An 11,897-nucleotide genomic window follows, 5' to 3' on the forward strand; every position below is an offset into this window, starting at 1 on the left:
TGCTGTATACTACCATCATGTGGAGAAAAGCTGCTACTCCAAGTTGGCCCTTTTATTTCAATATTTGCAATGTCTATGCACACTAACAGGGCACCACACTCACACACACTGTCACTCCAACACACACGCACACAAACACTCACACATACATTTATACTGACTCTACACACCCGCACGCCAACTCACATGTAAGCTGCTGCTACTCTGTCTATCTTATATCTCGTTGCCTAGTCCCCTTACTCTTATACCTGTCTACCTCCATCACTGCAGTATCCCTGCACATGCATAGTATTGGAACGGACCTTTTAAATATGTCCTGTATATAGTATGCCTACTTACTTGCTTTACGGTGTATTTCATATTTCTTATTAGTATTTCTCGTGTGTTCCTTTCTAGTGATACATTGTTATTGATTATTGCATTGTTGGGTTTTGAGTTTGCAAGAAAGGCATTTCACTGTACTTGCACATGTGACATTAAAACGTGAAACTTGAAACAAAATCAGTATTGAGTTAGCTACCACTAGACGACGCTGTGACTTCGCCACCATCTTTAAAATCCATGCGGAAGTGAATGTTTGGAGATAATCAACATGAACTGGGTCTGTTGTCTTATTTTCTCTGCTATTAACGTGTTCTTTTGAAATACCGCCGGTTCGTTCTCTTACCAATTTGTTATTATCTCATCACCTGCGTTAGAAGCGGTCGGATAGCACCTGGGTGCGCATGCAGTCTTTAGTGGCCGGCTTTCATGTTGAAAAAAAATGAATTCTTTCCATAGTAGAGCAACGTTCTCCTTTTTGCAAAATGAAGACGACGCTCGTGCAGTCGAACATGCAGTTAGAACAGCGATACATACTGTTGTGAGTGTTATTTCTAGTATCAACAGTGCCAAAATACAAGAATATCAAAGTAAGTTGGCCGAGAAGGACAAAGAAAACGAAACGCTGAAACGCAAAGTTAAAACAGCAGAACGAGAGATCACAGCATTGCGAGGCTCCTTTGAATTTTCTGGAAATGAATGTCATCAAATCAGGTCAAGCACTTATACACTTTCACCAGAAATGCAAAGAGGGAAACCAATTTGCCATGAAAACGAGGTGTCAAGCAGAGCTGATTGGAGAATAGATTTCCCCAGTGAGTATTGTCCCGATTGATTTTATCCCAATATTTATCTCTTTGACATACACTTACCAACCCCTGCTTTTGTTCAAATATCTTTGTTTTGATCACAGGTCTTGGTGGAAGGACTCCTCCACAGGTTTTTTCCCAGTGCAAAGTCACAGCTGTTCCCACTGGGGCATCAACTATTTATATGTCCCATCACCAGAACCCTATTTCCCATTCTGCAGAAGAGTCTGGGCTTTTAGCAGAGCGAACCAGAGGCCAGTCCCCATCACCCAGTCCAGTCACCAGACCAGTGATAAAAGAGGAGCCCTCTGACATTGAGACATTCTACATTAAATGGGAGATGAGTGAGGAGGGCATTGGGGAGCAACGGGAAGGCCTAGGCCCGACACACGTCCTGGGAAAAGAGTACGAAGCCCAGCAGAGGGGTGGAACTCCAACCATGCAAAGAGATGGAACTCACCCTGTTGCTGGTAGCCAGAGTGGACATGAGTATGGGGAGAGACCAACCAGGCATCTGAAAAGTATGCATGTGAAATTAAATACATATATTTTTTTAAATTCAGGTTGAACAGGATCATGCCAACGACAATATGGTTCTATTGTCTCAGATAGGCTGTCAAGCGCAGAGACACAGCGGAGGTTCAGAGAGCGAGTCCGTGCTGACCCTGAGAAGTTCCGGGCCTACAAGGAGAAGGAACGACGCAGGTAAATAGGTTACAGTACCTTTCACTACCACAGTCTGGATGTCCACCTTCAATACAGTCTTGAGGAGAATATTGACATTAACGTGAATACAATTCATCTTAATTCCATTGTCCTGCATGGAGACGTTCATTTCATAGACCTTTGAAAACAGAGCATGCGACATGTTTAACGTTGTGATCATGTGTATTTGTTATAATATCTGTGTTCATACTCACTCCTTTTTTCCCCAGGAATCAGCAGAGGAAGGTGTCGATATCAGATTTGCCTGAAGAGACCCGCAGATTGAAGAGAGAGGCCTGGAGAGAAGCATCCAGACGATGTCGTGCCCGCAAAATGTCCTCCCTCCAGACGAACCTCACACAGCCCTGCCACCTCCCCCAGAACACAGAGACACCTGGGTGGACTAGGGGACATTGCAGGGGCAGGCAGTAGGGTAGAATTCGGTGTGTGGGGGGGAGATTAGGCCTGCACAGATGAGTTTAGGCTACTTAACAAAGATGGGGATTTGGGGATCATAATTGTTGATATCTCCTTTGTTGAGGGAATGATTTCAGTATCATATTCTAACAATCCAGTTATTCAATGAATTGGTTGGGGCTGTTAATGTTGTATGTTATTTTTTTATTTTATTTTTAGAAATGTCAATAAATTAGTTCATTGTACACCTATTGCTATTTGATTATTCACTGATTTACCACTAGATAGTGCTGTGATTGAGCTACCACAAACACATTTGACACGTGACGCGCGCGTTCAACGCGGCGGAAGTGAAGTGCGAGGTAATTTAGCTGAAATACAGTTGCTCTCTAAAACGTCAAATTATTTTTTCCCGAATATTTTATGAAAGTGCATTTGAAATACCACACTTTAGTCTGATTTCTCTCTTCGACAATATTGTCACTGACGTATTACAAACTGATCCACACATCGGTAAAGTTGTTGGCTGCTGTTTAGCCAGCTGAGCTAGCTAGTAACGTTACAGTGCCACAGACAAGAGGGTTAGCTAGCTAGTTGTCAGTATCTTTGGTATTGCTGCTTCACTCTCAGTGACTTGGCCAATTTAGCAAACTTGGTAGCGTTAGGCTGTGTGGGTATTTTTTTTGTTTTTTTATCTCCCTAGTAGAGCAATGAATTCCTGTTTACAAAACGAAGAAAACGCTCGTGCAGTGGAAAATGCTATCAGAAAAGCGGTAAATACTGTCATGGATGTTATTTACAATATGAACAGTACCAAAATACTGGAATATGAAAGGAAGGTGGCAGAGAGGGACAAAGAAAATGAAACGCTTAAATGTAAGCTTAAAAAAGCTGAAGAGGAATTAACAGCATTTCGAGTAGGCCTATCTTTTGAATTTTCTGCACTTTCACCAGGAAGAGATTTTGGGAAACCGATGTGCAATGAGAACGAGGTGGGAAGCGAAACTGATTGGAGAATGGATTTCCCCAGTGAGTAGCTCTGTCTTATTTGCTTGGTTATCAGCAGTTCATAATACTGTACATTCCCACTCAGGTCACCGGTGCATAAATGTCAGTATGTACATCATTATAGACACTATGATATGATTAATGCATTCATAGTTGATATTCCCCATATGCTAAAGTTATGCCATTGCCAATACTGGGACAAATCTGGTACATGACAGAAAATGTTTTCTCATGATGTCATGTAGCTAACTACCCTACTTGCCTCAGTATATGTTCTGCAGATTATCACTGTGTTCTAGTTACTGCCCCGTTTAGCATTGCAACGCCTATGATGAGACATCTTCTTGTTCATGGTAACTGATCTGCTGGTAAAGGCTACTTGAACATGTCTATGCTTAAACCTGGCCAGTTTGAGACCAACCCCAGCTTTAGATTTAATGTATTTGTTTCAATCCCAGGTCTCAATGCAGGGACTCCTGGGCTTTCAGCAGAGAGAACCAGAGGCCAATCCCCATCAGCCACTCCAGTCACCAGCCCAGTGATAAAAGAGGAGCCTGCTGACACTGGGTCCTTCTACATCAAATGGGAGATGAGTGAGGAGAGCATTGCGGAACAACAGGAGGGCTTAGGCCCGATGCACGTCTTGGGGAAAGAGTCTGATGGAACGTCTTCTGTTGCTGGTAGCCAGAGTCCAGGCGATAGACGTTCAGAACTGTCTGAGGAGACATCGACAGAGCGTGTGAAAAGTATGCTTGTGTGTCTTGTCTCTGTCCTTTTCTGTTTTTATTTTTATAGTGTAGTGGTGAGGGTTATTGTAAAGTTGTAAGGGGTTTTATGGATTTAAAAACAACTGTCTGCTATGCAGTTCATGGTAAACTCCAAGTTAAATTCAGGTTTAAGAGGATCATGCCAATAACAATACGGTTCTATTGTCTCTTGACATCAGGGAGGCTGTCAAGCGCAGAGACACAGCGGCAGTACAGAGAGAGAATCCGTGCTGACCCTGAGAAGTTGCGAGCCTACAAGGAAAGGGCAAAATGCAGGTATTACCTTTCATCCACACAGTCTGGCTGTCCACAATTACACTTAAACTGTGATTCAATTTAGTTAAGTTGTCTTGCAAAACATGGAGCATGTAATATTTCTGACATGTCTAGCATATTTTAGTGCTTTGACAGGCCTGGATTCTGGGTTGTCAATTATTTTTATCAGTGCTGTGAAACACTGTCACAAATCCACAGTAAAATACCTTCAGTGTGTTTTGCAGTGTAACACAGTAGATTACATTACAATTAGTGATGCACCGATATAACATTTTTGGCCGATACCGATATCCAATATTTTCCTTGCCAAAAAATCCCCGATACCAATATTACAATTTTTTTGCTGCCTTTTAAGCATTCTAGTAGTGGACACAGCGGTCTAAGGCACTGCATGTCAGTGCAAGAGGCGTCACTACAGACTCTGGTTCGAATCCAGCCTGTATTACATCCGGCCGTGATTGGGAGTCCATAGGGCGGCGCACAATTGGCCCAGCGTCTTTCGGGGTAGGCCGTCATTGTAAATAAGAAATTGTTCTTAACTGACTTAACTGATTTTGTTGGAATTTACGCATGTCCCCATTACCAGTAAAACATCAAAACCTATTTCTTTCACTTACTTGCTGTGCCGTTTCGTTGTGTATTTGTTCAGTCGTGTCTTTCTCAACCAGGATTTCTCATACTATGAAACACCATTTGGGTCTTTGCGTGTTAAATAACACTATTTGAAGTGTCAAATAAACTTGTTGACCAATCAGGACCTAACATGACTGCACGTCACATAATAATTTAACGCGTTCATACATTTTTTACATAGTGTAATCAATGTATAATAACTATCACTCGTATTTCATATGTCACAACGATTCATTGATACGTATGCTATGATGCTGGTAAAGTTGTCTCGCACCTACAGTGCTGGTCATTAAAAGCGAGCTAGCTCATGGATGCAAATAATTTTCTTCCCTTAAAACATAGCAAAACGTTTCAGTAGTTATAGTTAGCTAGCTAACTATATAGCTATGTGTCATCATCTGAAATAACCCTAATTTATAAGACAGTTCTGATTAATGGTGGTCAGACCCATCTATGTGAATCTAGCCACAATAAGGATTAGCCACAATAGTCTACTTTGCGGTTAGCCTTCAAAATAAAAGTATAATTAACAATGATGCAAATTAATACAAATAGTAGAATCATAATTGAATAGATCATGCTAAACGAGGTTGGAATTTTGTTATATAAAATCAACAGAAGACAATAATTTGTTAATTTGACAAATCTGTTGAAATCACACTGGATGTATTAAACTTTAGAATTGCATTGGGGGCATACTTATTTCACTGTACAGCCTTACCTATGGATTGTGGATCAATGACATGGGGTAACAGTCTACTTAGTGACACCCAGAGAACATTAGCGTCGTAGCTCTTATTGCGGTACTTTTACATTTACATTTAAGTCATTTAGCAGACGCTCTTATCCAGAGCGACTTACAAATTGGTGAATTCACCTTCTGACATCCAGTGGAACAGCCACTTTACAATAGTGCATCTAAATCATTTAAGGGGGGGGGTGAGAAGGATTACTTATCCTATCCTAGGTATTCCTTGAAGAGGTGGGGTTTCTCTGAAACAACTGTGAATTGAGCCACATTTATTGTCAGTCTATGTGAACACTATTCATTAGGAAAAACAATACTGAATGGATGTTTGAGTGTGATAACTCTGAGAAGGATGTTGTAGAAAACTATATTGGGTATTGAGTAGACTGATACCACATTTCATTGATCCCCCAATCCTTAGGTAAAGCTGTACAGTGCAATATGAATGTCAATACACACAATAGGTTGACTGGGGAGGTGTTTTCACACAGTCACAGTCCAAGGATAAGAGCTACAATGCTAATATTTGCGTAACATTTTCACATTTGTGTTCTGTGGGTGTCACCGAGTAGACTGATACCCCATTTCATTGATTCACATTCCAACCTTGTTTAACATTATTTAGTTTAAATATGGCATGATTCCACCTTCTGCATCACTTTCAAATATGTACTTTTATTTTGAAGGCAAACAGCAAATTCCACTATTGTGCTTAATCGTTATTGTGGCTAGCTTCACTACACATAACCCGGGTCCACAGTCCGGTCGAGCGTCACTAGCCAGATGAAGCTAGCTGGCTGCTTATAACGTTAGCTTTGGTCAACAGGGTTAAGTAGCTGGCTAGCTATTTATTTTCATGAACTGAAGTTCAATTTCAATAGGTGAACAAGAAGTGGCTACCTAGCTAATACTTACTCACAAGTATTCTTAAATCATTTCTAAGAATAATGAAAATGACTGCAATTTGTACTGGTCATTGTTTTCAGGCTGGTTGTATTGATGCTAGCTAGGTACCAAGCTAAAGGTAGCTAGCTACCCCAGAAGTTATGGTTGAACAAATAATGCTTTATTACCAATGCGCTATTGTAAACACATCGTTCGTGGCCGGTGTTTGCTTGTTTGCAGACTTTTTCTGTACAGCTTTGACAGTGCTACTGATAGTAGTGGTGGCGCTTGGCTTGCATGTGTAAATTCAGAACACACAACATTCTACAATAGAACTGTTATTTGACGTGTCAAATTAAAAGCTTATTTAACACATCAAATAGTGTTATGTTTATATATTTTTTGACACGCAAAGACCCAAACGGCATTCCATATTATGTCGTGAAGCTAATAGCAGTGACATTATTACTGTGTAACTCTGGTAGGGCAACATGTGTACCGGTGCTCAACCAGTCGGCGAAAACCAACATCACCCACAACAGAGAACGGTTGATTGTCAAGGGCAATGAATTCCATTATCTTGGCGTCAATAGATTTTGCCTTTGAGTTGTCTCGCAGAAATGTTCTTACTCTTTGAAAGGACTTCTCAACTTGTTGACTGCCCGATACACAAAGCAGACATTGTGGGCTAGGTTAGGAATGCTGTGTTTGCATGCGTTGTGCAGAATTTTACGTGTCGTCGTTACGTTATATAGTTATGCACGTCAGCTTTAACATCGGTTTTGCACATCAGCATTAAACTAGACATCGGCCGATACCATGTTGGCATTTTTAGCTAATATCGTCCGATTCCGATATGTTCACCAATATATCGTGCATCCCTAATTACAGTATAGCACATTTTTTCAAGGTGGGAAAACAATACTGTAATCTTCCATAATATATTGCTGTTATATTACTGTAACATTACTGTACTTCACATAAAAACATATTTACTGTTAAGAGCGTTGGGCCAGTAAACGAAAGGTCACTGGTTCAAATCCTCGAGCTGACTAGGTGAAAAATGTGTCTGTATCCTTGCGCAAGGGACTTAAGCCTAATTGATCCTTTAAGTCGCTCTGGATAAGAGCGTCTGATAAATTACAATTGTGTTCAAATCAACCGTGCTTCACTGTCGGGAGACACTCAGATATTTTTATTCAAATATTTTAATAGATATTTAAAAAAGCATTGATTGTCACGAAAGATCTGCATACAGTATAAATGGAAAAGGTATATGGTCTAACTGGACACTATGTTGAGCCAATTCAGCTCAGATGTCTTGGTTCCGATGCAACAGGCAGGATACGCTTCTGTCAGTAGATCCCTATCAAAGAGACTGACACCTATTCTTGGACTGTCAACGGTGAAAGACCAGTACAAAATTATCCACTTTGTTGCTATTGAGGACATGACAAATGGTCAAATTTGAAAGAAAATTGACTTTTTACAAGAGCCTCCCATCATCATTGTCAATAATTCCCTACCAGGATTCATTGGAGGTACCAAATCCTCTTGGCTCAGGCAAAAATAAACATATAATAACATATTGGCTTTGTATAGCACTGTGAACACAAGCAACCATCAATTTATCCCATGCAATTGGTATTGCTTTTTAGGGAGGATGATGATTATGATGAGGATTGGATCAGCAACTTTCATGTCCCTTGGCAGCAGACGCCTGAAAGCCTCAGGCGAGCCATTGCAGAGAGACGAAGAGTCGAGGCGGCAGATAGGCGGCTGATGGTGAGGATCACCGTTGATGCAATGCGTGTACACTGCCTCAACCCCAACAAGAAAGTATGTGCAGAAATTGCCAAAGCTATAGTTTCAGAATATCCAGAGAGCTTTGCAGACCTGTCAAAAGAAGGGGAACTGCTTAGCAGAAGGTACTCCTCCTTGCTCACCCAATTAAAGACCAGAGTGGAGCATGTGAACCGGAACACTGAAAATAGAATACGCAGACCCAAGACGAGCAAAAAAGGGGAAAATGGCAACAGACAAGTCAAAACAGCAAGAACAAAAGTGGACAGTTATGGGTGCATAAACTGGCACCCACAGGACCTTCCAGAAGGAGAAACTCCTGACTCCCTGGAAAATAAGAGACAGATTATGGCCACCATTTTCAACAGTGCAAGCCCCAGAGGTGTGGGCAGGGGAGACGTGGATGAATTCATGAGGCTTACGTACATTAACCAACGCCACATGATAAATGCATGGCCAGCTCCAAGAATTGGTGACATCAAGGAACAATGGCCTTTTCTTTTTACCAAGGGATGGCTCTGCGCCCACTTCCACATGCTCACTGGAGTTGAGATCGACCGCAGTCTCAGTGACGCTCTCCAGAGCAAAGGAAAGACCATTATCAATTTCTTCCGAAGTCAGAAACCCAACTGGAGGAGAGGCATCCAAAGTCTCCTCAATGACATTGAAGGTGACGTCAGTGGAAACCTCACAGCCTGTGCTGCCATTCTTCTGGTGCTGTCCCACTTCAGAGAGAAAGAGGACTCTCTCTTCCTCTTGGCTGATGTAAGTTATTGTGTGTGTGATTTTATTCAAATACAAAACGTAATCTGATTGTTTTTATACTGGGACTATATACATTATACTGTGCTTTTACACACATGATTGATTATATCAGGATTCAACAACCTTCTTCTTTTTGTGTTTAATGTAGGTGAATGACACCCAGATGGATGTAGAGGCTCAGTTGCATTTGCCGGCCACTCCAAGACTTATCATGCTTGGTAATGACAGCATTTTGTGTATGGACTGGAGATGATCATATTCATAAATCAGATTATGTCGGCGGTGGGGCTAGATAAACCACCAGAAATACATACTGGTACTTAACTTCACAATGTTAATACTGCACAGAAGAATAGAACAGTAAGATTAATTCTAGTCTAATATTGTAATCTTTAATTGTGGTGGAACAGAAATATATTGTGTAGGCCTATATTTTAAAAAAAATATTATTTAAAACATTCATTATTACTGTGTACTTCAGGGAGTTCCCTGCTGGCTTCATCTAAGTGGATGGTGTCGATCGAGGGGAGAGTGGTCTGTGTTTTGGATAATCAGTCCAACTTTGCTGCTGCCCTCTCTGTACTCTTCGGATGTTTCTACGTGTTCAATACAGAGTACCAGGAGACAGCCTCAGCAACACTGGAGCTTATTCAGAGGCAAGTATTGAACATTTATTGATCCAGCACTGCCTTGCAGTTACATTTCGTCTTTGCGCATCTCAGTGTTGAGACTTGCCTAGTGTTGCAAAGGGAGGGTATATTACTGGAAACGTTTGTTTACCAGTAAACTGCCAGCTTTTTGGTATCTTCAAGGATTTTATTTAATCTATTACAATACATATAGGGGCCCTTTTGGGTACCTCAGATTATCACAGGTGTCTGTAATTATCTCTGGCCCTCTGTGTGGCCTTATCACATTTAAATACATGAAATAATTCAAGAAGAATAGAAAAACAAAGCTGTAAAACATACTAAATATAAACCATTAACTTAGTGAATACCATTGGTGTTTCATATGAGGGTTTCAGCATGAAGTAACCTTTTTATATATTTTTACACACTTATTTATTTTACTATGTCAGTATTTTTTTTTTACATTTGTAAATTTTTTAACCTTTATTTAACTAGGCAAGTCAGTTAAGAACAAATTCTTATTTTCAATGACGGCCTTGGAACAGTGGGTTAAATGCCTTGTTCAGGGGCAGAACGACAGATTTTTACCTTGTCAACTCAGGGATTAGATTTTTACAACCTTTCGATTACTAGTCCAACGCTCTAACCACTAGGCTACCTACCGCCCCGTATGTATTTGTTGTCAATGTTTTGGCGTCAAACTGGTGACAGTTGTAAAAAAAAGTACATCGTTGATGCTTTTTTCATTAATTAGGCTCTTTTCTCTTGAACCATATCTACTAGAAACTCATGTACAATATGGACACAGATATATAAAAAATGAATACTATATATTTTTATTCAAGTATAAATTACCAAAGTTACAATAGATTGCCATACATTTTCTCTTAATTACCGAAATTACTGAAGATTCCATTTTTAAATTACCCATAGCTTTGCAACCCGAATTGAAAGAGTTGTGAAAGCAATGCCTGATTGCCTGGATTGACTAACGCTTCCATGTTGACTCTTTAGGTTTCTAGTAGGGATCAACCCAAATGAAGGAACCAAATGCTCTTCATACCTTGATTCAGAAGTCGGGGTGAGCCGCAGGACTGGAAGAGTTGTGCAAAGGAAGACCGATGCAGTTGCCACCTTCCTCAAAGACCTGACCGAATTTGAATGGTGAACCAGTTTCATAGGAGATGCAAACACAAGGATGCACATACATGATGCATAGCTTCAAATGTTATATTGTTGCTCTTGTTTAATATCAATCAATCACCACTACAGATTGCAATTGAGTTCTATCATCTATCATGATATGCATCTTGGAATAATTGTTATATGTTTCTGTTGGCTGGCCCTGACTTTTATGTTATAATGATGTTCTAAATGATTACCAGAAGTGTTTTTTTGTTGACAGATTTCTTTAAGACGTTTTGTTTACTTACTGTAAACAAAATCAGTGTGATAAATTCAGTTTTTTTCAGAATGAGTTCCCATTTCACTACAGTGTTAAAGGGGCAGTGAAGTTAAACTTGATTGTCCTGCTTTTTGTTATATTTCCACACAATGAGGTTGAAATAAAACTCAGAATTTGTAAAAATGATGCCTGTTTTGTATAAGAGCTGTTTGAAAATTGCCTGGAATTTAAGCCTGTTCAGGTAGGATGGAACTTTTGGCCCACATCATGACATCACAATGTGATCTGATTATAATAGCCCAATGATTGTTCATCTGGGTAAGGGAGTGGGTTCTCGACCATCCTATCAGCCAATCGGTCTGTGTATGTAAAAACTGTATCTTCAAATGTGTTTCCTAACGCCCACACAAACAGACTGAGCATTTTAAGGGCCAAAGGAGGCTCAGGGACATAAATGGTTAAACATACAGTATATGTTGGTGTTATTTTCATTAAATAAGCACAGTAATTTATTAGACATACAGTGGTGATTTAAAAATAGAATTACAAAGACTGCATGGGGCCTTAAGCTGTTATCTTTTTCAATATTATTTATTTGTGATAAAACATCCTGTTTTGGATTCAACTGCATTTTGCCATTGCTGATCTAGCTTGAGGATTGGAATTTGTTTACTGACAGTGCAGTGTATTTCTGTGACTGGTAGCTAATCAATTTCACACCTT

The 11,897-nt window shown here is 40.1% G+C and overlaps 2 protein-coding genes across 3 annotated transcripts; both read left to right on the forward strand.

The window, feature by feature from the left end:
* The first annotated feature begins 552 nt into the window (after window positions 1-552).
* LOC135521259 (uncharacterized) lies at window positions 553-2,497 on the forward strand. The gene is made up of 4 exons (XM_064947184.1): window positions 553-1,136; window positions 1,235-1,651; window positions 1,739-1,835; window positions 2,066-2,497. The coding sequence occupies exons 1-4, from the start codon at window positions 764-766 to the stop codon at window positions 2,265-2,267; spliced, it is 1,089 nt and encodes a 362-aa protein (XP_064803256.1). The 5' UTR covers window positions 553-763; the 3' UTR covers window positions 2,268-2,497.
* Window positions 2,498-2,578: 81 nt separating this feature from the next.
* Window positions 2,579-11,360, forward strand: LOC135520230 (uncharacterized). Of its 2 annotated transcripts, XM_064945629.1 has the most exons (8): window positions 2,579-3,025; window positions 3,207-3,281; window positions 3,719-4,006; window positions 4,207-4,303; window positions 8,228-9,137; window positions 9,286-9,355; window positions 9,619-9,793; window positions 10,784-11,360. In XM_064945629.1, the coding sequence occupies exons 2-8, from the start codon at window positions 3,227-3,229 to the stop codon at window positions 10,935-10,937; spliced, it is 1,749 nt and encodes a 582-aa protein (XP_064801701.1). In that variant the 5' UTR covers window positions 2,579-3,025; window positions 3,207-3,226; the 3' UTR covers window positions 10,938-11,360. The 2 variants fall into 2 exon arrangements, with proteins under 2 accessions (XP_064801701.1, XP_064801700.1); XM_064945628.1 differs by having other exon boundaries at window positions 2,579-3,281.
* The last annotated feature ends 537 nt before the right edge of the window (window positions 11,361-11,897 follow it).

Source organism: Oncorhynchus masou, chromosome 29 (genome assembly GCF_036934945.1).
Source record: "Oncorhynchus masou masou isolate Uvic2021 chromosome 29, UVic_Omas_1.1, whole genome shotgun sequence".
NCBI classification, from domain to species: Eukaryota; Metazoa; Chordata; class Actinopteri; order Salmoniformes; family Salmonidae; genus Oncorhynchus; species Oncorhynchus masou.